The 23314-nt window shown below is 46.9% G+C and overlaps 1 protein-coding gene across 1 annotated transcript; it reads right to left on the minus strand.

Annotated features, from left to right (window-relative positions):
- Window positions 1-1071: 1071 nt before the first annotated feature.
- LOC129827943 (protocadherin-12-like) lies at window positions 1072-22867 on the minus strand. Its single transcript, XM_055889243.1, has 4 exons — window positions 19442-22867; window positions 17950-18041; window positions 13897-14045; window positions 1072-1566 (listed from the first exon to the last, which is right to left on the minus strand). Exons 1-4 carry the CDS (start codon window positions 22349-22351, stop codon window positions 1157-1159), a joined length of 3561 nt encoding a protein of 1186 aa, XP_055745218.1. The 5' UTR covers window positions 22352-22867; the 3' UTR covers window positions 1072-1156.
- Between the last annotated feature and the right edge of the window lie 447 nt (window positions 22868-23314).

Below are 23314 nucleotides of genomic sequence, written 5' to 3' on the forward strand. Positions count from 1 at the left end.
GTTCAATCCTGGTTTCACCAGACCAGTGAATCATGTTTCTCATGGTCTGAGAGTCTTTTAGGTGCCTTTATGTGCCTTTTACTGAGTGGCGGTTTCCGTCTGGCCGCTCTACCATAAAGAAATAATAAATAGCAAAGGGTCTGAATACTTATGTAAATAAGGTATTTCTGATTTTTATGTTTTCTACATTTGCAAACATTTCTAAAAACCTGTTTTCGCTTTGTCATTATGGGGTACGTTGTGTAGATTGCTGAGGATTTTTTGTTGTTGTATTTTATCCATTTTAGAATAAGGCTGTAACATAAGAAACTGTGGGAAAAAGTCAAGGGGTCTGAATACTTTCCGAAGGTACTGTAAGTGTTTTCTACACAGACATAAACACACATTTATACCTCTGTAAATATTACATTTTTTCAGTAGCTAAATAATTTACTTGAGTAAATAGAAATAGTAATCAATAATGGAAACATTTCTCAAAATGGTGGTGAAGGAAGTGTCGGCAGACTAGGTCCATTGTGACAGACATTTCACACATTCCTCCTCGGGAGCAGGACTTAATGTTGTTAGTGTTTTGTCTTCAGAGAAGACAAGAGAGCCGTTTCCTTCTTGGGCTCTTTGCTTGGGGCTGCTAAACTCAGCCATTCATAGCATGGACAATGCTAACAACGGATAGCACCATGTTGTTGCTCCCACTGATAAACACTTCTGACGAGAGACAGAGAGTGAATCTTTGTTGCATCAGAATGATACAGAGGAGTATGTGCCACATGAGGGAGATGGTTCATTGTGTAACATTTATCTCAAGGTAAATGTACACTTTTCTATGTAGGGAGTACTGTATAGTACATTGTGCTTTTTCCAGCACTGAATAAAGGCCTTTGGTTAACTCATCTCCCTCTTCTGACCTTGTCCTGTTTCAGACAGGGAAGCAGGCTGTCAGAGCTTAGGCATGTATTGGACATATCCTAATGAGGATATGTAAGGAGAAGGAGGGGTTGCTGTTGTAAGCTTGAGCAGTTCAGTCATTTCAGCAACATGTAAAACAAAGTCATCAGTTTGGGGGGGGGGGGGGGGGGGGGGGGGGTCTTAGGCACCCAAACACACAAGAACCAATCAAATAAAGTTGAGGCAACTGTTCTCATACCAGGGGTTGGGCCTAAGGGCATTGAGCCAGGGTGGACCTCTTTTCGGGGTTCACAGAGTTCCTTTGTATGTTGGCGCCCCCTGCTGGGGCGGTATCTCCTTCCAGCCCCAGCGAGCGCCGGTAGGTGGCGGACAGTCTGTAGAGCACGTCTGGTGAGAGGCGGGGCTGGGAGTCGCCTCTCTGGGTCAGGAGCATATTAAACAAAGTGTTGACCTCGGAGATCAAGGCCCCGCCCAGTGAGCCATCCTCCGGCTTCTTACCGAAGGTGGAGAAGGAGGCAGAGTCAAGGGTGTCTGGGGAGCAATGGGTTTCAGGGGACGGTGGCCCATTGGGAACAAAAACGTTCTCGTGGTAGTCGGCAGTTAGGGGGAGGGAAAGGCGGGACATCCACGCAGGGTCCTCTATGTCAGCAAAGACGTCATCTGATGAGAGGAGGAGAGAGATGAGAACATGTCAATAAAGTATGGAGTATTGGCAATACCGTTTTGTAACAACATAGGACAAAGCAACAGCTCTACAGTGATACAGTGCTGGATGTGACACAGGGAACATGTGGGTGTTCTTTGTTATAGTGTTTGTTGTTGGTCAGTATTCTTGTTAATCCCTGTGAAAATGAATTTCTTCGCGTGAAAACGTTAAATGAAATCTGAAGATGGGAGAATGATTATCTGGTATGTCGAAGACGACAAATATAAACTAAGTTAATAAAAATAAGCTTATGGAGGTACAAGTCTAATCTAACGGTTTCCTTCAATTTCCTCGAGAAAAACACTATGTGGGACAAAAACAGGATAGAGGATATCACAGGAGAAAATTTATCTGGCTGTTGTGAACCGGCATTTCCTGTCATCTCCTGGCTGTATCCGGAGTTACAGTCAAGTAAAAGCTGATTTATGCGCCGTACAGAGGGTGTGACGCAAAAGGCCACATCAAGCTCCGTACCGCATGCGCCTCCCCAATTTTTAACAATGCAGAGGGCTCTGTATAACTCCGCATTGACATGATTGGATGACGGTAGGTGGGGGCGGTACATCCTGTATAAACACAAATTCACTTCCTTGACAAGCGCAAGAAGTATCAATTCCCTAACTTATGCAGAGGCAGCATCGCAGTAAATGCTGTATGGCCAATGCAGATTGCGGAATGGCCCTACATAGGCATTAAAGTGGTCAAGTGGTTTTACACAAACCCTGTTTAGACAATCAAAAGACACATTGTGATCTGATCATCCTGCCCACTTCTGGTAGTCAGACACATATTGTGCCTTGATATCTTACAAGTGTAGACAGATATGGACAGAGAAAACATTTAAATAATTGGCAGGTGGCACCATTGACTGTTTAGATCAATATGTGTCTTACAATAAATAAATATTATTTTGAAAGAATATCTATGAAATAATTTGCATGAAGGGGCCAGGAAATCTGGTCACAATGCAGGCACAGTGGACAGATAACAGACACTTTAATTCCATGTGTAGACATATTTCTGAAAATGTGGGCACCATCAGAATGTAGACATGATCAGGACAGACTCATGTTAGCACCAGGTAAAAACAAGGCTAGAATGAGCACGTACACACTCAAAACAGGTAAAAATCAATTTAAAGCCATTCTCTACAGTTAAGCATTACAGGCATTCTTGTATAATTTTTTTGTATGGGGTTGTGCAAACCTGATTATCATGACCAACATCATATTGCTTTTGTTTCATTTTTTTGATAAAGGGAAAACTTTAGTTGTGGTATAACTGTATGGCAGGGGTAGACACCTAGATTCAGCCACGGGACAATTTTTGTCGGAGCGGATGGACAGGGTGCCGGAACATAATTATAATTATTTGTACAATGCCAATTGACCACAACTAAGCCCAAGAAGAGATTGTATTTGAAAATTACAATTTCATACCTTGATTACATTGAGGCACGAACACATATCTCTTTTTGTATTCGCGGGAATACTTGAGAACAGATTTCCTAAATTAAACAAATTTTCAGCTGAATTCCTGGTGATTTTAGTATTTTTTTTACCAACAAATGAAATCCACAAAAATAAAAATAAACTTTGAGGGCGGTTTTGGCCCGGCAGTTTTGGCCGGCAGTTACATTTGTGACAATGAAATTTGATTAAAGAATAATGAAATGAATGACATGGAATTGTTTCAATTTATTCCTATCGTAGGTAAATAATCCAAGCAATACATCTCTCCATAATAGTGTAAAATTATAAATCTACTGTTTTCTTGCCACAGTTTCCTCACATGAATACAATGCCAAAATAGATTCAACACCGTTTCTGGGTGGTCATTACAAAAGGTACAATTTGACTCCATGTTTTGTTTTTTCCTTCTTCATATAGTGGTCGGCAGGATGATATTTATAAATATTTAACGTTTAAAATTTTTTTTCCCCTAACTATATTATCAATAAAACCATTCCAATAAGGCATGACATAAGGTATAGATACAACATCCTGTTCAAACAAGGTTCGTATAGCTCTGTTGTTGTTAAATGGACTAAAAGAGAAACAAATCTTTCCTACTGATGAGTCAACAGGGTTAATCATAGGTCTGTTCTGAGGGTCAGGTCTTGACACGTTCCTGAATAAAGCAACACCTGAGGGAATGGCATCTAAAAAAAAATTGCAAACTCTTTACATGTTACAGGGATCTTATGAAGTGATAAGGATAAGTCCCTCTGCATTTACAAGTTGGCTCACCAATAGGATATTATTTCGGGAACCAATATTTCAAACACAAAAACAGTGCATTCTGAAAATATTCAGATGTTAGATTTTTTCTAAAAGGGATTAAATAAAAATCATCATCAATCTACTTTGATTGAGCTCAGGTGCATCCTGTTTCCATTGATTATCCTTGAGATGTTTCTACAACTTGATTGGAGTCCACCTGTGGTAAATTCAATTGATTGGACATGACTTGGAAAGGCACACACATGTCTATAAGGTCCCACAGTTGACAGTGCATGTCAGATCAAAAACTAAGCCAAGAGGTCGAAGGAATTGTGCGTAGTGCTCCGAGACAGGATTGTGTCGAGGCACAGATATGGGGAAGGCTACCAAAACATTTCTGCAGCATTGAAGGTACCCAAGAATACAGTGGCCTCCATCATTCTTAAATGGAAGTTTGTAAACACCAAGACTTTTCTTAGAGCTGGCAGCTTGGCTAAACTGAGCATTCGGGGGAGAAAGGCCTTGGTCAGAGAGGTGACCAAGAACCCTCTGACAGAGCTCAGGACCGAGTGAAAGATGAACAGAGCAAAGTAGAGAGAGATCCTTGATGAAAACCTGCTCCAGAGCGCTCAGGCTGTTCCCTTTCCAACAGGACAACGACCCTAAGCACACAGCCTAGACAATGCAGGAGTGGCTTCGGGACAAGTCTCTGAATGTCCTTGAGTGACCCAGCCAGAGTTCAGACTTGAACCTGATCGAGCATCTCTGGAGAGACCTGAAATTAGCTGTGCAGCGACGCTCCCCATCCAACCTGACAGAGCTTGAGAGGATCTGCAGAGAAGAATGGGAGAAACTCCCCAAATACAGGTGTGCCGAGCTTGTAGCGTCATACCCAGGAGGACTTGAGGCTGTAATCTCTGCAAAAGGTGCTTCAACAAAGTACTGAGTAAAGGGTCTGAATACTTATGTAAATGTAATATTTCAGTTTTTTATAAATTTGCCAAAATGTCTAAACCTGGTTTTGCTTTGTCATTATGGGGTATTGTGTGTAGATTGATGAGGGAAAAAAACAATTTAATACATTTTAGAATAAGGCTGTAACGTAACAGAATGTACAAAAAGTCAAGGTTTCCGAATGCGCTAAATATTTTTATACAATATGTCCTGATTATGGAGAAAATGTATGGTTATAAATTATATGAGGGTTTCACACAATCTTTGACAGCCATGAGTTTACATTTATTAATGTTAAGACATAGACCAGATGCTTTGGAAAACGATTATATCACATTGATCGATATGGGAATCTGACTAGCGTCTTTCAGAAAAAGTGGAGTATCGTCAGCCAGCTGGCTCATCATTTATTTACCAGCCATGGAAATACCTTGTACAGGACTATTATTTAAAGACTTTGTAATAAGTTGGATGACTAATAAAAACAGATACGGTGAGATTGAGGATTTAGGCAAGGTTGTCATAACTCAAATCTAGGTCAGGTGCCATGTTTCAGTTTGATAGAGCTGTTAACATTAGTATAGTGTCTTAATAGCCTCACCGGAAAAAAAATCCCTAAAGCCAAATTTCTCAAGGGAGTGGAAGAGGAACCGATCCTCTGCTGTGTTAAAGTCTCCTCGGTTCTAAACCCTTAGCCCTTGAATGACGTTTTACATCGTCACGAGTGTACCTTAAATGTCCCTTGCCCAAGCGAGGGAGAGTGATCAGAGAGGCAACGTTGTTGATGGAAAAACAACCAACCTAAAGCTATTATATGTACCTAGTAAGCTAACCTAGCCTAGCTAGCACTCCTGTCAAGTATCCCCTGCCTGCGATCTTCAAAAAACACTGTCTGAATTTTCCCTCTTGGTCTAAGACGTTGGTTGCTTCCATGGGAGACCCGGGTTCATATCCTGCGTGTTACACTTGCCCTGTGGTCCTTTTCATCTAATCACAACCAGACCCGGGCACGCACACACACTAACACAGTAGTTCCCAACTAGGGGTACTGGGACCCCTGGGGGTACTTCAAAAGAGTAATGAGTCCATAGTATTACTGGTAAAATGCACATGAGGGGATCCTTTAGAGGTACTCCAGGCAGAGCGAAATTCAGTTGGGGGTACGGTAACCAAAACAAAGTTGGGAACCACTGTTCTAACACACAAACTTACAGAGCAGTCACTGAACAACCCCAGAACCTACCCCCACCACACACACACCCTCATTCCCCCTCTCATGCACACACACTCCCCCCCCCCCCACCCCCACTGTGTGACACTGACAGCCCTCAACTTAAATCTCAATCCATAAACGAAACAAGTCCTTATACTTCTGATTTAACACTACACATCAGTGAAAAGTAACCAACACAAATCCCACATGATGTTCAAACGTATCATGTTTCGCTTGAAGTCCTTCTGAGGTAGTTATCCTCCGCTGTATATGTTTGGAATGTTCAAAGGCTCTGCTGTGAGATATTTGTTTTTGAATGAAAGACTGAGCTCCATATATGTGGGGGTTTGAACTACACGCAAAGGTCATCAAATGAAGTTGCGCTGACTCAGTCGACCACCATCTTTCATGTCTGTCGTCTCCAGGAGACCTCAGAAGAGAGCGTTGCTAACAGGGCTAGCGTACATATAAAACCCTGTCAGAAACTAATGGGGGCAGGCTGGCCCTTTTTTACGGTCTGTTGCGTCTGCTTGACTTTGACACGGAGGCTGGGGAGGCAGTGATCAATCAAACTCACAGCAAGCCACATCAGACAGAGGTTAACTCACAAGCTAACTGCCTGGGTTCAATCACATCGGGTTTTCTAAAATGCTGCTTCCTTTTCTGGCCCCTTTCTTTGCAATCGCCTCAGACCCGTCCCGTCCCCCCTTCTGCATCTCATTTTATAAAACATGATGGGATCATGTTGTTTGGATCCTTGAGGCTGATTGATAGCAGTGAGTTATAGCGCCACAATTCTGCATTCCATGTGTAATGCCTATTAACTGTTCCTTTAGATGTATCAATGCACATCCACTGTCCCACAGCCCAGCCAGTCAATGTATAACCTTAATCTCCCCTGGAAAAAAGTGCCTTGAGATGTATCAATACACATCCACTGTCCCACAGCCCAGCCAGTCAATGTATAACCTTAATCTCCCCTGGAAAAAAGTGCCTTGAGAATATTTCCCCATGCTACTAGCCTAGCATTTGGTTTGGTACAGAGGGGGTTAATATAAGCCTAACTGTGTGCCTTTCCAACGTTGCCGGTTTTTGTTGTTGCGATCTCCATATTACGTGATGAGACTGACAAGCTTATCTGATCCAGACAAATTCATTGATCAGGATCATTATAATGGATATAGAAACAAAGATAAAACAAACAAAATGCAGTTTGCTGTCATTTCAGCTGCTTGGTGTGATTGTGTATTTGGCTAGTTAGCTAGTAAAGGAGAAGTAAAGTTAGCCTAGCTATCCTCCCTAACTATCTTATTGACTCGACCATTAGCTGGTTGTTGCCTATTTATAAATTATTTATTACATTTAAATTCTCCTCTCTCTTGTAATAATTGAACCTCTGCTACCCAGCTAGCTACATGCCAATGATTTGTTTAACATAGCAACGACTTGGTCAAAACATGAGAATATAATTAACAACCAGTCTGATGGTTAGCAACGTCAGAACCGGCTTTTCCCCAGACTATATCGTCTGGTGGAAGGATGAAATAAAGCAAATTTACTAATTAAAATAAAGGTCATGAAAACATGTTGTTAAATATGTTAGCAACTGTTTTATAAAAGCAATAAGGCTGTCGAACCTGGGAATTGTTGTGCGTTAACTCCCACCTAAAGGTTGTTTCCCAACCCTTGGCTTTGTCTTGTGTCTAATAAATGCCCTCAGTTAGGAGTTATCATGCCTTATTAGTAAAGTCTCGCTTCCTCCATCCCCTCGCTCTCTCCCTCATCCCTCCTCTCGCTCTCTCCCTCCATCCCCTCGCTCTCTCCCTCCATCCCTCCTCTCGCTCTCTCCCTCATCCCTCCTCTCGCTCTCTCCCTCCATCCCTCCTCTCGCTCTCTCCCTCATCCCTCCTCTCGCTCTCTCCCTCCATCCCTCCTCTCGCTCTCTCCCTCATCCCTCCTCTCGCTCTCTCCCTCCATCCCTCCTCTCGCTCTCTCCCTCATCCCTCCTCTCGCTCTCTCCCTCCATCCCTCCTCTCGCTCTCTCCCTCATCCCTCCTCTCGCTCTCTCCCTCATCCCTCCTCTCGCTCTCTCCCTCCATCCCTCCTCTCGCTCTCTCCCTCATCCCTCCTCTCGCTCTCTCCCTCATCCCTCCTCTCGCTCTCTCCCTCCATCCCTCCCCTCGCTCTCTCCCTCCATCCCCTCGCTCTCTCCCTCATCCCTCCTCTCGCTCTCTCCCTCCATCCCTCCCCTCGCTCTCTCCCTCCATCCCTCCCCTCGCTCTCTCCCTCCATCCCTCCTCTCGCTCTCTCCCTCCATCCCTCCCCTCCCCTCGCTCTCTCCCTCCCCTCGCTCTCTCCCTCCCCTCGCTCTCTCCCTCCCCTCGCTCTCTCCCTCCCTCCCTCCCCTCGCTCTCTCCCTCCCTCCCTCCCCTCGCTCTCTCCCTCCATCCCCTCGCTCTCTCCCTCCATCCCCTCGCTCTCTCCCTCCATCCCCTCGCTCTCTCCCTCCATCCCCTCGCTCTCTCCCTCCATCCCCTCGTTCCCTCCCTCCATCCCCTCGTTCCCTCCCTCCATCCCCTCGTTCCCTCCCTCCATCCCCTCGTTCCCTCCCTCCATCCCCTCGTTCCCTCCCTCCATCCCCTCGCTCTCTCCCTCCATCCCCTCGCTCTCTCCCTCCATCCCCTCGCTCTCTCCCTCCATCCCCTCGTTCCCTCCCTCCATCCCCTCGTTCCCTCCCTCCATCCCCTCGTTCCCTCCCTCCATCCCCTCGTTCCCTCCCTCCATCCCCTCGCTCTCTCCCTCCATCCCCTCGCTCTCTCCCTCCCTCCCTCCCCTCGCTCCCTCCCTCCCTCCCCTCGCTCTCTCCCTCCATCCCCTCGTTCCCTCCCTCCATCCCCTCGCTCTCTCCCTCCATCCCCTCGCTCTCTCCCTCCATCCCCTCGCTCTCTCCCTCCATCCCCTCGTTCCCTCCCTCCATCCCCTCGTTCCCTCCCTCCATCCCCTCGCTCCCTCCCTCCATCCCCTCGCTCTCTCCCTCCATCCCCTCGCTCTCTCCCTCCATCCCCTCGCTCTCTCCCTCCATCCCCTCGCTCTCTCCCTCCATCCCCTCGCTCTCTCCCTCCATCCCCTCGCTCTCTCCCTCCATCCTCTCGCTCGCTCTCTCCCTCCATCCTCTCGCTCGCTCTCTCCCTCCATCCTCTCGCTCGCTCTCTCCCTCCATCCTCTCGCTCGCTCTCTCCCTCCATCCTCTCGCTCGCTCTCTCCCTCCATCCTCTCGCTCTCTCCCTCCATCCCCTCGCTCTCTCCCTCCATCCCCTCGCTCTCTCCCTCCATCCCCTCGCTCTCTCCCTCCATCCCCTCGCTCTCTCCCTCCATCCCCTCGCTCTCTCCCTCCATCCCCTCGCTCTCTCCCTCCATCCCCTCGCTCTCTCCCTCCATCCTCTCGCTCTCTCCCTCCATCCTCTCGCTCTCCCTCCATCCCCTCGCTCTCTCCCTCCATCCTCTCGCTCTCTCCCTCCATCCTCTCGCTCTCCCTCCATCCCCTCGCTCTCTCCCTCCATCCCCTCGCTCTCCCTCCATCCCCTCGCTCTCCCTCCATCCCCTCGCTCTCTCTGTGTTTCTCCCATCCTCTTACTAACTCCTTGTTTTTTTCCCGGAAACTCCTCCCACTCTGCACCTCATCCCCCTCTCTCTTCAACCCCGACTACACCTCATCCCTATTTTTCTACACCTCATCCCAGTTTCTCTTCATCCCACACTCTACACCTCACCCCCTCTTCTCTACACCTCACCCCCTCTTCTCTACACCTCATCCCCCTCTTCTCTACACCTCATCCCCCTAACTCTACACCTCATCCCCCTTTCACTTTACACCTCACCCCCTCTTCTCTACACCTCATCCCCCTCTTCTCTACACCTCATCCCCCTAACTCTACACCTCATCCCCCTTTCACTTTACACCTCATCCCCCTTTCACTTTACACCTCATCCCCCTTTCACTACACCTCATCCCCCTTACTCTACACCTCATCCCCCTTACTCTACACCTCATCCCCCTTACTCTACACCTCATCCCCCTTACTCTACACCTCATCCCCCTTACTCTACACCTCATCCCCCTTACTCTACACCTCATCCCCCTTACTCTACACCTCATCCCCCTTACTCTACACCTCATCCCCCTTACTCTACACCTCATCCCCCTTACTCTACACCTCATCCCCCTTACTCTACACCTCATCCCCCTTACTCTACACCTCATCCCCCTTACTCTACACCTCATCCCCCTTACTCTACACCTCATCCCCCTTACTCTACACCTCATCCCCCTTACTCTACACCTCATCCCCCTTTCTCCACACCCCCAACTCTACACCTCATCCCCCTTTCACTTTACACCTCATCCCCCTTTCTCTTCACCACTAACTTTACACCTCATCCCCATTTCTCTTCACCCCTCCACTCTACACCTCATCCCCCTTACTCTACACCTCATCCCCCTTTTCTTCATCCCCCTTACGCTACACCTAATCCCCCTTACTCTACACCCCCCACTCTACACCTCATCCCCATTTCACTTTACACCTCATCCCCATTTCTCTTCACCTCATCCCCCTTTCTCTTCATCCCCCACTCTACACATCATACCCCTTTCTCTTCAGCCCCCTTTCTCTACACCTCATCCCCCTTATCTTCATCCCCCTTACTCTAACCTCATCCCCCTTACTCTACACCTCATCCCCATTTCACTCTACACCTCATCCCCCTTTCACTCTTCACCTCACCCCCATTTCACTCTACACCTCACCCCCCTTTCACTCTACACCTCACCCCCCTTTCACTCTACACCTCATCCCCCTTTCACTCTACACCTCATCCCCCTTTCACTCTACACCTCATCCCCCTTTCACTCTACACCTCATCCCCCTTTCACTCTACACTTCATCCCCCTTTCACTCTACACTTCATCCCCCTTTCACTCTACACTTCATCCCCATTTCACTCTACACTTCATCCCCATTTCACTCTACACTTCATCCCCATTTCACTCTACACTTCATCCCCATTTCACTCTACACTTCATCCCCATTTCACTCTACACTTCATCCCCATTTCACTCCACACTTCATCCCCATTTCACTCTACACCTCACACCCCCCCACTCTACTCTACACCTCACCCCCCCACTCTACTCTACACCTCACCCCCCCACTCTACTCTACACCTCACCCCCCCACTCTACTCTACACCTCACCCCCCCACTCTACTCTACACCTCACCCCCCCACTCTACTCTACACCTCACCCCCCCACTCTACTCTACACCTCACCCCCCCACTCTACTCTACACCTCACCCCCCCACTCTACACCTCACCCCCCCACTCTACACCTCACCCCCCCACTCTACACCTCACCCCCCCACTCTACACCTCACCCCCCCACTCTACTCTACACCCCACCCCCCCACTCTACTCTACACCCCACCCCCCCACTCTACTCTACACCCCACCCCCCCACTCTACTCTACACCCCACCCCCCCACTCTACTCTACACCCCCCCCCCCCACTCTACTCTACACCCCACCCACTCTACACCTTTCTCTTCCTCATCCCCTTTTACAACCCCCACTCCACCTCATCCTCCTTTCTCTTCACCCCCACTCTACACCTCATCCCCCTTTCTCTTCACCCCCACTCTACACCTCATCCCCCTTTCTCTTCACCCCCCACTCTACACCCCATCCCCCTTTCTCTTCAACCCCCACTCTACACCTCATCCCCCTTTCTCTTCACCTCATCCCCCTTTCTCTTCACCCCCACTCTACACCTCATCCCCCTTTCTCTTCACCTCATCCCCCTTTCTCTTCACCTCATCCCCCTTTCTCTTCACCTCATCCCCCTTTCTCTTTATCTCTCGTGATCCATGGCTCTCCCCATTCCAAACTTAATTAGACTGGAGCCACCAGCAGGGAAACCCTAAATCCTCAGAAAACAATGACCCTCTCACTGGAACCAAAGGAACCCCCTTAGACACACCACACATACACATGTTTGATGTGAAGAACACTCCTGTTGTGGTTGATTGACTACAACCACAACAAAACACCAGAAGATATTGAAGCAGTTTAAAGCATACCGCCGAGCGTTAGATCCACAGACCTGACTAACGTCAGAGCTCAACTTTGATAAGTCACAATGGTAAATATTGAAAAAAAATCAGCAGTTGACTCAAAAATGGGACAATACAATTGGTGATATGTGATTCATCTTCTATCAGCTCTAAGACTGATTTTCGAGTGAACTGTCCCTTTAATAGGTGATATGGCTACCAAACAAAGGAATGCAGACTCAAAAGAAAATAGCAGAGCTCAAGGAGATGTAGACTGAGGCCGCATTCTGAAGAAGGGGTGCTGAAAACACACTGATCTGCGCAAACACACCTTTGCATTGTGTCGATCAGGACCGAAAGACAGATGTGGAACATGATATCAGAGGTCAGATTCAAGGCTATCTGTTCAGATCACGCTGAAACACTGCCTCGGGGCAGAGTGGGTGGTGGTGACTGTATGTGTTGGGGTTGTTCTAGGCAGCTTAAAAGATGGGACTCTCCAGGTGAAAAGAAAAGAAAAAACGTGTTGCCCAGGGAATCAGAAACACAGGCTGTTTGAATGTTTGAACAACGTCATAGGTCCTCAAAGAGCATGAGCTTCTCACCGTTTGTGAGTCTCACAAATCTAGCGTGAGTTACAATGCTAATGGAGGACCCCTTTGGGCATGGGTGACTCAAGCATGACACACACATACACACGCAGGTCTTTGTAACACCCCTGTGTGAGATTACTGTACCGGCATAGACTTTAAATGGCTCTCACTCAAGATCAACTGAAAGATAGAAATCCTCGTATTCAGCCTTGAAGTCTTGAGAGACTATGTGCCATGTTTTGAAAAGAACAAAGACCGAGCCCACGTGACGATGGCCTGAACAATTGGAAGGAACTCAATACGTATGTTTACCGTGTACATACACTGAGTATACCAAACATTAGGAACACCTTCCTAATATTGAGTTGCACCCCGTTTTGCCCTCAGAAAAGCCTCAATTTGTCGGGGCATGGACTCTGCAAGGTGTCGATATCATTCCACAGGGATGCTAACCCATGTTGACTCCAATGCTTCCCACAGTTTGCTGAATGGCGTTTGGGTGGTGGGCCATTCTTGATACACACGGTAAACCGTTGAGTGTGAAAAACTCCGCAGGGTTGCAGCTTTTGACACACTCAAACCGGTGCGCCTGGCACCTACTAACATACACCGTTTAAAGGAACTTAAATATGATGTCTTGCCCATTTACCAACTTCTCAATTGTCTCAAGGCTGAAAAATCCTTCTTTAGTTTGTCTCCTCCCCTTCATCTACACGGATTAAATTGGATTTATATCAATAAGGGTTCATAGCTTTTACATGGATTCCACTGGTCAGTCTAATGGAAAGAACAGGTGTTCCTAATGTTTCGTTCATTCAATGTAGGTTGGACTATATAGAATTTCAACATGTGTATTAGTCTGGTCAGTCATACTAAGAGCTGCACTCATTGTTTCACTTCAAACAATGTCACATACAGTACAGCAATATGTATCTTTACGGCTGAGTGAAAACAGCCACGCTCAGCTTATGATATTGTTAGTCACTTAATGTTTGCCATGAATTTTAAGAACATAATTAAGTGGTAGAAGCCCAACAGAGAGCTAAGAATTCAAATAAGTGTTTTCTTTGTTAATGTTGACCATTCAAATGTTTTCCCTTCAAGCTATTGTTTGTTGACTATAAAATAGGATCATTTCTCTGGTCAATCGGTCAACCTGGTTAAATAAAGCTTACATTTAAAAAAGTTCTTACCGGGGTTGTTGAGCAGGTTATTAAGCCCCTCCTCCAGTAGCGGGTCGACGGGGGAGTCTCGGCCCATGTCCCAGTCCATGTCTCCGGCCTCACTCTCACCATGACCGCTGTCCTTGGTGCTCTGCCAATCAGTGTCCTGAGCGTAAGACCTTCAGGCAAGCAGAGGAAACAGACAGGGGAGCGTCAGGGACAGTGAGAGATGGCATTTTAGAACCGACGTTTAGGAGTCATATTATCGATAGTCAGCCATCTTGTGGAACCTTCACTATGACTGTCATGTCATATTCAATTGTTCCCAAGAATCAAGCTGTTCTGGAATGTGTTGACCTGAGCTCAGTTTAATACTTGAATAGCTTCCAACCCCGGCTCAATGCTGAGGTGCATTGAGCCAGACAAAGGGTGTGCTAAGTGGCATTTAACTGTGCTGAGATGCTCTAAGCCATGCTAAGAGGAATTGTGCACCACTAATCTTTGTCTCCTACTTCATGTACTTCTGGTGGTTTTAACGTTTGGTGATAAAATACCAGAGACTCGAAGACAGAACATGCTCCCTGTCAGAGACTTTATCAGAGCCAGTTAGAGACCAGACAGACCTGAGGCCTCTTTATCAAAGGTGCGAAGACTAAACCTTGTGTGCCCCAGTTTTCCCGCATAGATTGGTATTTATCCATTTTGAACCCGACTGAAAAGTGTGCGTATCTCCACGCACAGCTCAGACCATGCGTACACACAACTCCTAGTTGTTAAAGAATTGTATTGCAAGCATATTGTTCTATTGAGGAAATTGAGGTGTTTGAGGCAGGGGAAATAATTCATAATAATGGTGATAAAAACATGAAAACGTAATGATAAAACAGATGCATTTACCACTGGTAAGGAGATTCCATAACAGCATGTAAGTTAATGTTTCTTTCATTATTGTTACCTGCCACGATTGGTTAGTTCCCGCTACTATACGATAAATATGACCATTCATCCATTCAAAAGCCAAGAATGCTTTAAAGTAAACAGACCAGTAGCCTACTTAAAATATTTGACAGTAGGCCATGGGTAGGATAATACACAGTATCTGTGTGCAATAGGAGCGCGACATCGTAGCCTATTTAATCTCAGCGCCTATACCAAGGCATTAGATAGAAACACAATCATCTATCGATAAACTAAATATTTAACAACCGTTTGTCTTTTGCATAGAAGTGTGGGCTCTAGCATTTAGTTTTAAATTGTTTGAATAAACAATCAATCATCTGGCAGAATGCATTCAGTGTTTGGCACTCACTGTAGGTGGCTAGCGCCGAGACCCCTAGAGGACGTAGTTCTGCCTGATGCCGTATTACCCTTAGGTATCGACACAGTCAGCTCAGCCAGTAATACACTCGTGTCCCCCATTGACCGGATTTTGTATAAAACATCCTCAATTCAGAGCCATTAAATCGAGTTAAGGAGGAAACCTTGTAGCAGGAATGAAGGATGTAGGATGTTTTATGTACAAGGCGGTCACCAGTGTATTGCCTACTGAATACATTAAAGTCAGACGTAAAATGACAAACTATGTAAAAGGGATAATAGCGCCTGCTTGCGGCCGGTTGGGTTATGTTTAGTTTGAAAAACTCAGTGCAAAATGTTAAAACATTCTGCCCACACCTTTACAGAAATTTGATTCAATTTGCCATAGCGCTTTCATTTAGAAACTGTCATCATGTCTGAGTTCCAATATTTCCAAATCATACAGCAAATGAGGGAGTTTTTGTCAAAATATAAGGTGAAAGGAGGCCGTTTTCAAGGTGGGATTTTAACACTCGTTCTCGTGAACAGAATTATACAACAGGGGTCTACTCCTGGATGCTGATTGGTTAAAACTGCATTCCAGACAGTGTCTATTCCACAAATTACCACCGGCTAAAGCTATGAGGTTGAAATGCCTATTTATTCCATCTCACTGCGCAATCCCCTGTCTCATCAGCCCAGCCAGGCAATTTATAAACTTGATCTCCACTGAGATGGAACAGAGTAGGCATAGGCATTTCACCGTCATAGCTTGTGGTAACTTGTGGAATAGACACCGGCTGGAATGCGGTTTTAACCAATCAGCATCCTGGATTAGACACACCCGTTGTATAATTGGGAGATAAACCAGGGGGGGCGACAACATCCCAGATAGTCGGCCATTACACAAAACATACACCCCACATAGACAGATTCTTCATGAAAGCGAAGAGGCTGAACCATATATGAACCCCTCACATACTGTGTATAGAATATAACATTGTGGTCAGTGGATGTGCTGGCTCCTGCCTTAGGGAATGAGTCTTGGCAGTGTGGTAGGCACTGAGTCCTGCTCTGACGTGCTCCCTGCCACAGTGACTGACTGGAAGACTGGCAGAGCACTTATGGTATGAGACACTCTTCCTGTTATTGGGCAGACACATACCTGAGCAGCATTGTCTAGCTATATTACCAGAAACTGGATGGATGTCCGGGGGTATCGTCGGATGGGGCCACGGTGTCTCCCGACTCAGCCTCCAGTATTTAATGTGTCGGGGGGGCTAGGGTCAGTCTTATCCAGTGTGAATTCTCTCTCTCCCTCTCCCTCTCCCTCTCCCTCTTTTTTTTTTTGGACCCATCTAGCTTGATGACTCCTTGCTGTCCCCAGTCCACCTGGCCGTGCTGCTGCTCCAGTTTCAACTGTTCTTCCTGCGGCTATGGAACCCTGACCTGCTGTTTTCAACTCTCTAGAGACAGCAGGAGCAGTAGAGATACTCTGAATGATTGGCAATGAAAAGCCAACTGGCATTCACTCCTAAGGTGCTGACCTGCTGCACCCTCGACAACCACTATGATTATTATTATTATTTGACCCTGCTGGTCATCTATGAACATCTTGGCCATTTTCTGTTATAATCTCCACCCGGCACAGACAGAAGAGGACTGGCCACCCCTCATAGCCTGGTTCCGCTCTAGGTTTCTTCTTCGGTTCCAGCCTTTCTAGGTAGCTTTTCCTAGCCACCGTGATTCTACACCTGCATTGTTTGCTGTTTGGGGTTTTAGGCTGGGTTTCTGAACAGCACTTTATGACATCGGCTGATGTTAAAAGGACTATAAATTAGAGGTCGACCGATTAATCGGAATTGCCGATTAATCGGAATTGCCGATTAATTAGGGCCGATTTCAAATTTTCATTTGGATATATACACTGCTCAAAAAAATAAAGGGAACACTTAAACAACACAATGTAACTCCAAGTCAATCACACTTCTGTGAAATCAAACTGTCCACTTAGGAAGCAACACTGATTGACGATAAATTTCACATGCTGTTGTGCAAATGGAATAGACAAAAGGCCTTTGTGCAAGGAGGAGTACTGCCAGAGCCCTGCAAAAGGACCTCCAGCAGGCCACAATCAATGTTGTTTCCTCGTCATTTCGACAAATTTCAATGTGATGACGTTGAATCAACGTGGAAAACTGACTGGATTTTGTAAAAATCATCAACGTAAGAGAATTGTGTATTTTTTTCCCACACAAATTTTTACCAAAATCCCTTATTTTGTTCTCTTTTTTTTCACATTGACCTTATGTTAGTTGACAACTCAACCAAATGTAAATCAAAACTAGACGTTGAACTGACGTCTGCGCCCAGTGGGTAGGAAGATTTGAACCAATATTAATAGGGTGTTTGTATTTATTTTGTGTCTTCGGGCAGGTCTCTTTTGAAAAATTGATTCAAAATCTCAGTGGGATCACTTGTACAAAAAAGGATAAATAACAAATACTTATGTATGTAAATCTACATTTTTGACAAGTTAAATTTCATGAAAAGATAATAATGAAAGTCAGATTGTCATGTAGCCTGTTGAATCGTAAGCCATAAATACAATCTAAAACTAATGATGCATGCAGTGGTAATAGTGGTCAACAGCCAACTGGCTCTGAAACAAAGGAGGGATAATGATGCATGTGGTAGTAGTGGTCCACAGCCAACGGGCTCTGAAACAAAGGAGGGATAATGAAAAGAAAAAGGGAAAAAAAGACAAGAAAGAGGAAATGTGCTCACCTGCCAGCGCGCTGGGAGAACTTGTTGCCTCGGAAGTTTGGTCTTGGCTGCAGCTGGCCCTGGTGGAGCAGGGAGAGGAGCTGAGAAACCTGCTGTAAGGAGGCAGGAGATGATGAGGGGTAAGGAGACAGTGATATTATAACACAGAAGTCAGAATAACAAACTAGGGTTTTGAGAATGTGCTGTATTGAGGCTGTTGAGTGTATTGGGTGGAGGTGTCAATCGTCAAATGAATAAATATGATTTGTTCTGCGAGGATCTATTCAACCGGTCTCGCACTATGGCAACCCCTAACATTGGGGAGTTCATTTGGAGCAGTTTGTGCTGATATCTTTCTTGTGGAAGCGCGGCTAACTCTGGCCTCCACATTCAGAGAGGAAACAGCCTTTGTGAGGTGTACAGAGTGTGTGTGTGTGTGTGTGGGTGTGGTGTGGTGTGGTGTGGTGTGGTGTGTGTGGTGTGGTGTGTGTGGTGTGTGTGTGTGTGTGTGTAGGACTCAGATGGTGGACAGGAAAGCGCTTTACGTAAAAGGCTATTATTCTCTGACCTGTTTCCTTCCAGGATGAACCTCTGAAATATGGTCATGTGGAGGGGAGGGGGGGGGGGGGGTCTGAAAACCTCCAGCTGGGGCGAGCAGGCGGAGATGAAGGAGAGAGGTGGGTCAACACTCTGTCATCTTCCTGCGCTTATAATGGAATTTACGTGAGGCCTTAAAACCTTGCCAGACTCTTTGTTCTAAGACTATTGGGCGTTGGCATCGCCGTCTGCGTCTATTCCCCCTCTTGCGTCTATTCCCCCTCAATGACGATGCGTCGTTTGACTAGCACAGCACTTCTTGAGTAGACATTTACAGATGCTGCTTTTCTTTGCTTAAAGTGAGATCAGCAATTTGGACCATTTGTCACTGACGACTCGCGGTGTTTAAATGTCGAAACAGTATTCCCTTACTCTACAGACATATCAGAGCTTACTTTGGCTGGGCTTTCCCCTTAGAGAATAAGAGTGGTCTACTGATTCTTCCTGGCATTTTTCCTTCTCTATATGAGTGTGCTATGCGATATTGAGTAAAAGGATTGGTGCGATTGCTTGAGGGGCATGGGAGTAGACAGGATTATAGTGGCTGACACATGAGCACCTGAATAAACGCAATGCTTTGGCTCCAGCATCATCTGTTAGTTGTCCCCTCAGGCTTCCTATGTAAGCCATACACAAGAGGGGGGAAATGATCTGCTCTCGGGACCTTCAATTTAAATGCATCTCAATTCCTGTAGGTTACACATAATTACTTAATTATTTAAGTTTGAGCATGTGAAAAAAATAAGGCTTATTTATAATACAAAAGTCTGAGAAAAAAAAGGTTTTCTTTCTGTTATTCGTTAAATGGATATAGGGTATCTAACATGAGAATGACTCAACCCAATGTAATGCATCGCATAAGATATACCAAATGTGCATTCACGTTTGAAGTAATTATAACTAAAAGGTTTGTTACCTGCACTTCGGGAGAGGCAGCAGACAACTCAATGGAGTTCTCTCCGAAGGCAGCCATGGAGAGACGGACCAGATTCCTCAGCATCCGTCTGTGGTCTTCAGCGTCAAGTCCACTTCTGGTATCTGTGTTCTTGGGCCTCCTAAGTGTTGCCACCTGGGACAATGTTTCTGGCACTTCAACGTCAGGACTAACCTGGATCTCAGAGTTCCCATGTCGCCTCAGGGTACTGGTCTGATACAGTGAGGAGGACGATGAAGGTATTCTTGCCTTACGCAGGGTTCGGTAAGGAGTGGCCGGGGTCCGAGGAAGAGTGCCGTCCAGCTCGATGCTCCCAGGTTTCCTGAGTGTTCTAGAATGGGAGACTGGTAGCGTTGATCCCCCCTCTGGGTAGGCCTGGGAGTGGACTGTTGGGTTCATGGAGTTGGCAACGCTGTACTGCCTTTCTGTGTTTTGCTCTTCAACCACCAGGAGCATGGTGGAAAGGGGCTGGGCTTCGTCATCTTCTGGAGGGTCCTCCCTTCGTCCCCTCAGGACTGGCACCAGCTGGATGTCTGTCTTCCTGATGTTTTTCTGCGGGCGGCGAGGGTGGCTCGTGTAGGTGGACTCGGCCATCCTGCAGTTGTAGGAATGGTTGTCTCTTTTCCTGGGGCGACAGAAGGTGGTCACCAAGGCAACAGCCAGGAGAAGCAGGATGCAGCTGGCCCCAAGGCAGATGACCACCATCATGGTGAAACTCAGCTGACCATGGTTACCAGGGGCTGAGTTCTTCAGATGGTCCCGCAAGTTGATGAAAGCCACCTCTAAGGTGGCCTTTGTCAATAGCCTTGGAGAACCCTTGTCCGATACAACAATATCCACTTTAAAAGTTTTCCCAATGAGCTCTGTAGCATTGGTCGTGTTAACATACAGTTGTCCGGTGGTGTCATTGAGTCTGAATAGTCCTGTGGGGTTTCCATCTGTGATCATGTAGCTGAGTCTTCCATTCAGGCCAGAGTCTGGATCAGTTGCCTTGATGGTAGTGGCCAGGAATCCCATAAATCCATTTTGGACAGAGCGACCAGTATGAGGATCGGTGGAGCCTTCTTCAGCACCATCCCCTAGTTCTGTCACTATCTCCCCCTTCTCTTCGTTGACCGGGACACTCACAAAGGCTATGCCTTTCTTTGGCATCGGCTCCTTGATGACGGGGTAGTTGTCGTTGACATCCTGGATCTCGATGAGTACCGTGGCGGTGCTGGTGAGGGGTGGATGCCCATGGTCTATGGCCTCCACAATGAAGGAGTATGTGGGCGAGTCCTCATAGTCCAATGACTGCTGGGCGCTGACTACACCACTGGTGGGGTGGATGGCGAAAGATGCCGTAGGAGGTCCCAGTTCATTGGACTCTCGGATGGAGAAGGACACCCTGCCGCTGAGCTCAATATCCACATCATTGGCTTCTACCTTGAGGACCTGGAGCCCCACGGTATTGTTCTCCTTGAAGGAAGCCCTGTAGTGGGACTTGGAGAACACAGGGGCATTGTCATTCTCATCCAACACATGGACAACTAGGTGTCTAACACATGACAGTGGAGGGTCACCGTAATCCTGGGCATGTAACGTGAGATTATACTCCATGACCTTTTCCCGATCCAGGGTGCTATTGGTTACGATCATGTAATTGTCGCCATGGATTTTCTTGAGACGGAAGTGGCCTGATCCATGCTGGATGTGGGCGTGCACATTCCCGTTGTCCCCGGAGTCTGCATCAGAGACCATCACCAGTGCAAGGAACGTGTCCTCTGGTGCGCCTTCTAAAACAGTTGCCACTGGGGAATCAGGGGGTGTCCAAGTGACGTGGATCCTTGGTGCATTATCATTGACATCCCTCAGCTTGATGTGTAGTTTACAATGAGAGGGGATGGCGTTGGGCCCAAGATCGCGAGCCTGGATGTCCACCTCATAAAAGTGTTTGGCTTCATAGTCCAGTGGGCCTTTTAAAGTCACTACTCCACTTTGGGGGTGGATCCTGAAAAGCTCCTGCACCTCAGGTGGAGCATGCTTGCTTAGTGAGTACTCAACCTCCCCGTTGGCCCCTTGGTCAGGGTCCGTGGCCTTGAGGTTGATGACGCTAGTCCCACGAGCTGTATCCTCGGCTAGTTCCACAGTGGGGGTGCTATCCTCAAACATGGGGCTGTTGTCGTTAGAGTCCAAGACGTTGACCCGGACCAGAGTACTGCCCGACCTGGGAGGGTTCCCCTTGTCCCATGCCACCAGAGTCAGCTCGAAGGAGGAATGCACCTCCCTGTCCAGCTCCTTGATCACCACCAGCTCTGCCTGCTTTGGCCCATCCACAGCACTCCTTACATCCAGGGCAAAATGCTGGTTGACGGACAGCGAGTAGGTCTGCAGACCATTCGGGCCAGCATCCGGGTCTACCGCTCGGTCCAGGGGGATCCACATCCTCAATGTGGCCATCTCAGAGATTTCCACCTCCTGCTGGCTGCTGAGAAAAGTTGGGCTGTGGTCATTCAGGTCCATCACCTCCACCCGCACCCTCAGGAAGTGGATAACACCACCTTTCCTGTAGAGGACACTGAAGGCCAGCTCACACAGGTCCGAGCCTCGACACAGCTCCTCCCGGTCCAGCTGGCCTAGGGTGGCGACAGTTCCATCTCTTACTCCAATGGAGAAAGGCAGGGCTTGACCATGCTCCACGACCTGGAAATCCTCCAGTACCCCGGTCTCGCCTCTCTGACGCAGGTCATCGACCAGACGGCCGACCCTGGTGCCCACAGGCTGCTCCTCCCAGACTTGGTACATGACAGTTAATGGGGCCGGGTCTGAAGACTGGGCCCCAGAACTAAGCCACAGAACCAGCAGTAGAACCAGCAGCATGACTGTGTGAGATATTACTGTCCTGTCCAGCATTTATAAGGGCATGGCTAACACCCACTAAAAACAACTTATTTCCCCTTCTTCAAGTTAAATAATGATGACTGATGAAAAAACTAAACCATTGATAGAAAAGATATCCTTTTAAAATAGCCAGATACAGTAAAAAATTCAAATATTTTAGTTATAAATCGACAAAACATAGAATACATTTATCAATATAAGCCATGAATCAAACTGCTCATCTACCCATATTCTTACACTTTTACCAAGCTCTGAGTATCAGCACAAAATATACCAACAATTACAGCTCAATCTATCAATGAAACAATCGAATATGTTTCCTAACAAAACAGATATGAATTAAAGACTAAATTAAAGACAACCCTACATCCCTTTTATACCAACAACCTTAGAACCATTAAGTTTAGTCAGATATCTAAATTACAGAACCCTACAACTAGAGCGATTGCCTCCCTCTCTTACACACACACACACTCACAGCTTACTGCATGAATCACACACAGCTGCTGGCTCCCAGCGTCCAGGTTCATCAGCCTGTAGCTACAAAGTAAAGCAAGGAGAGCACTGAGGAAGTTTGGATCTGTGATGAAACATGCAGGATAGGACCCAGCCAATCAGAACAGGGGGGGTGGAGCAAATGCAAATCTAAACTCCACACCCCAAAACAGAACAGTGGGCCCTCGGGAAATCAAGCAGGAGTTGATACAACATTGGAGTGTTTTTAAAGAAATGTGATCCCCCCTCTGCCTCTGCCCCCAGTCCTTCACTCCTTTTGCCTTGTTGCTTTTTTCCCTGCAATCTTCAAAAACCCATCAGAACCTTGCATTGTGGATCTTTAACTCAGTAGAAATCAGAGTGGGCTTGAAGCGTGGGCCCTATGGGACATTGAGCTGTAACCAGGCCTGCTCTCGACTCAGAGCTCCATGACGTAAGGTCTGGGCTCGCGACAAAAATCCTAAACGCTAGATAGCTCTT

The sequence above is a fragment of the Salvelinus fontinalis genome, chromosome 29 (assembly GCF_029448725.1).
Source record: "Salvelinus fontinalis isolate EN_2023a chromosome 29, ASM2944872v1, whole genome shotgun sequence".
In the NCBI taxonomy this organism is placed as follows: domain Eukaryota; kingdom Metazoa; phylum Chordata; class Actinopteri; order Salmoniformes; family Salmonidae; genus Salvelinus; species Salvelinus fontinalis.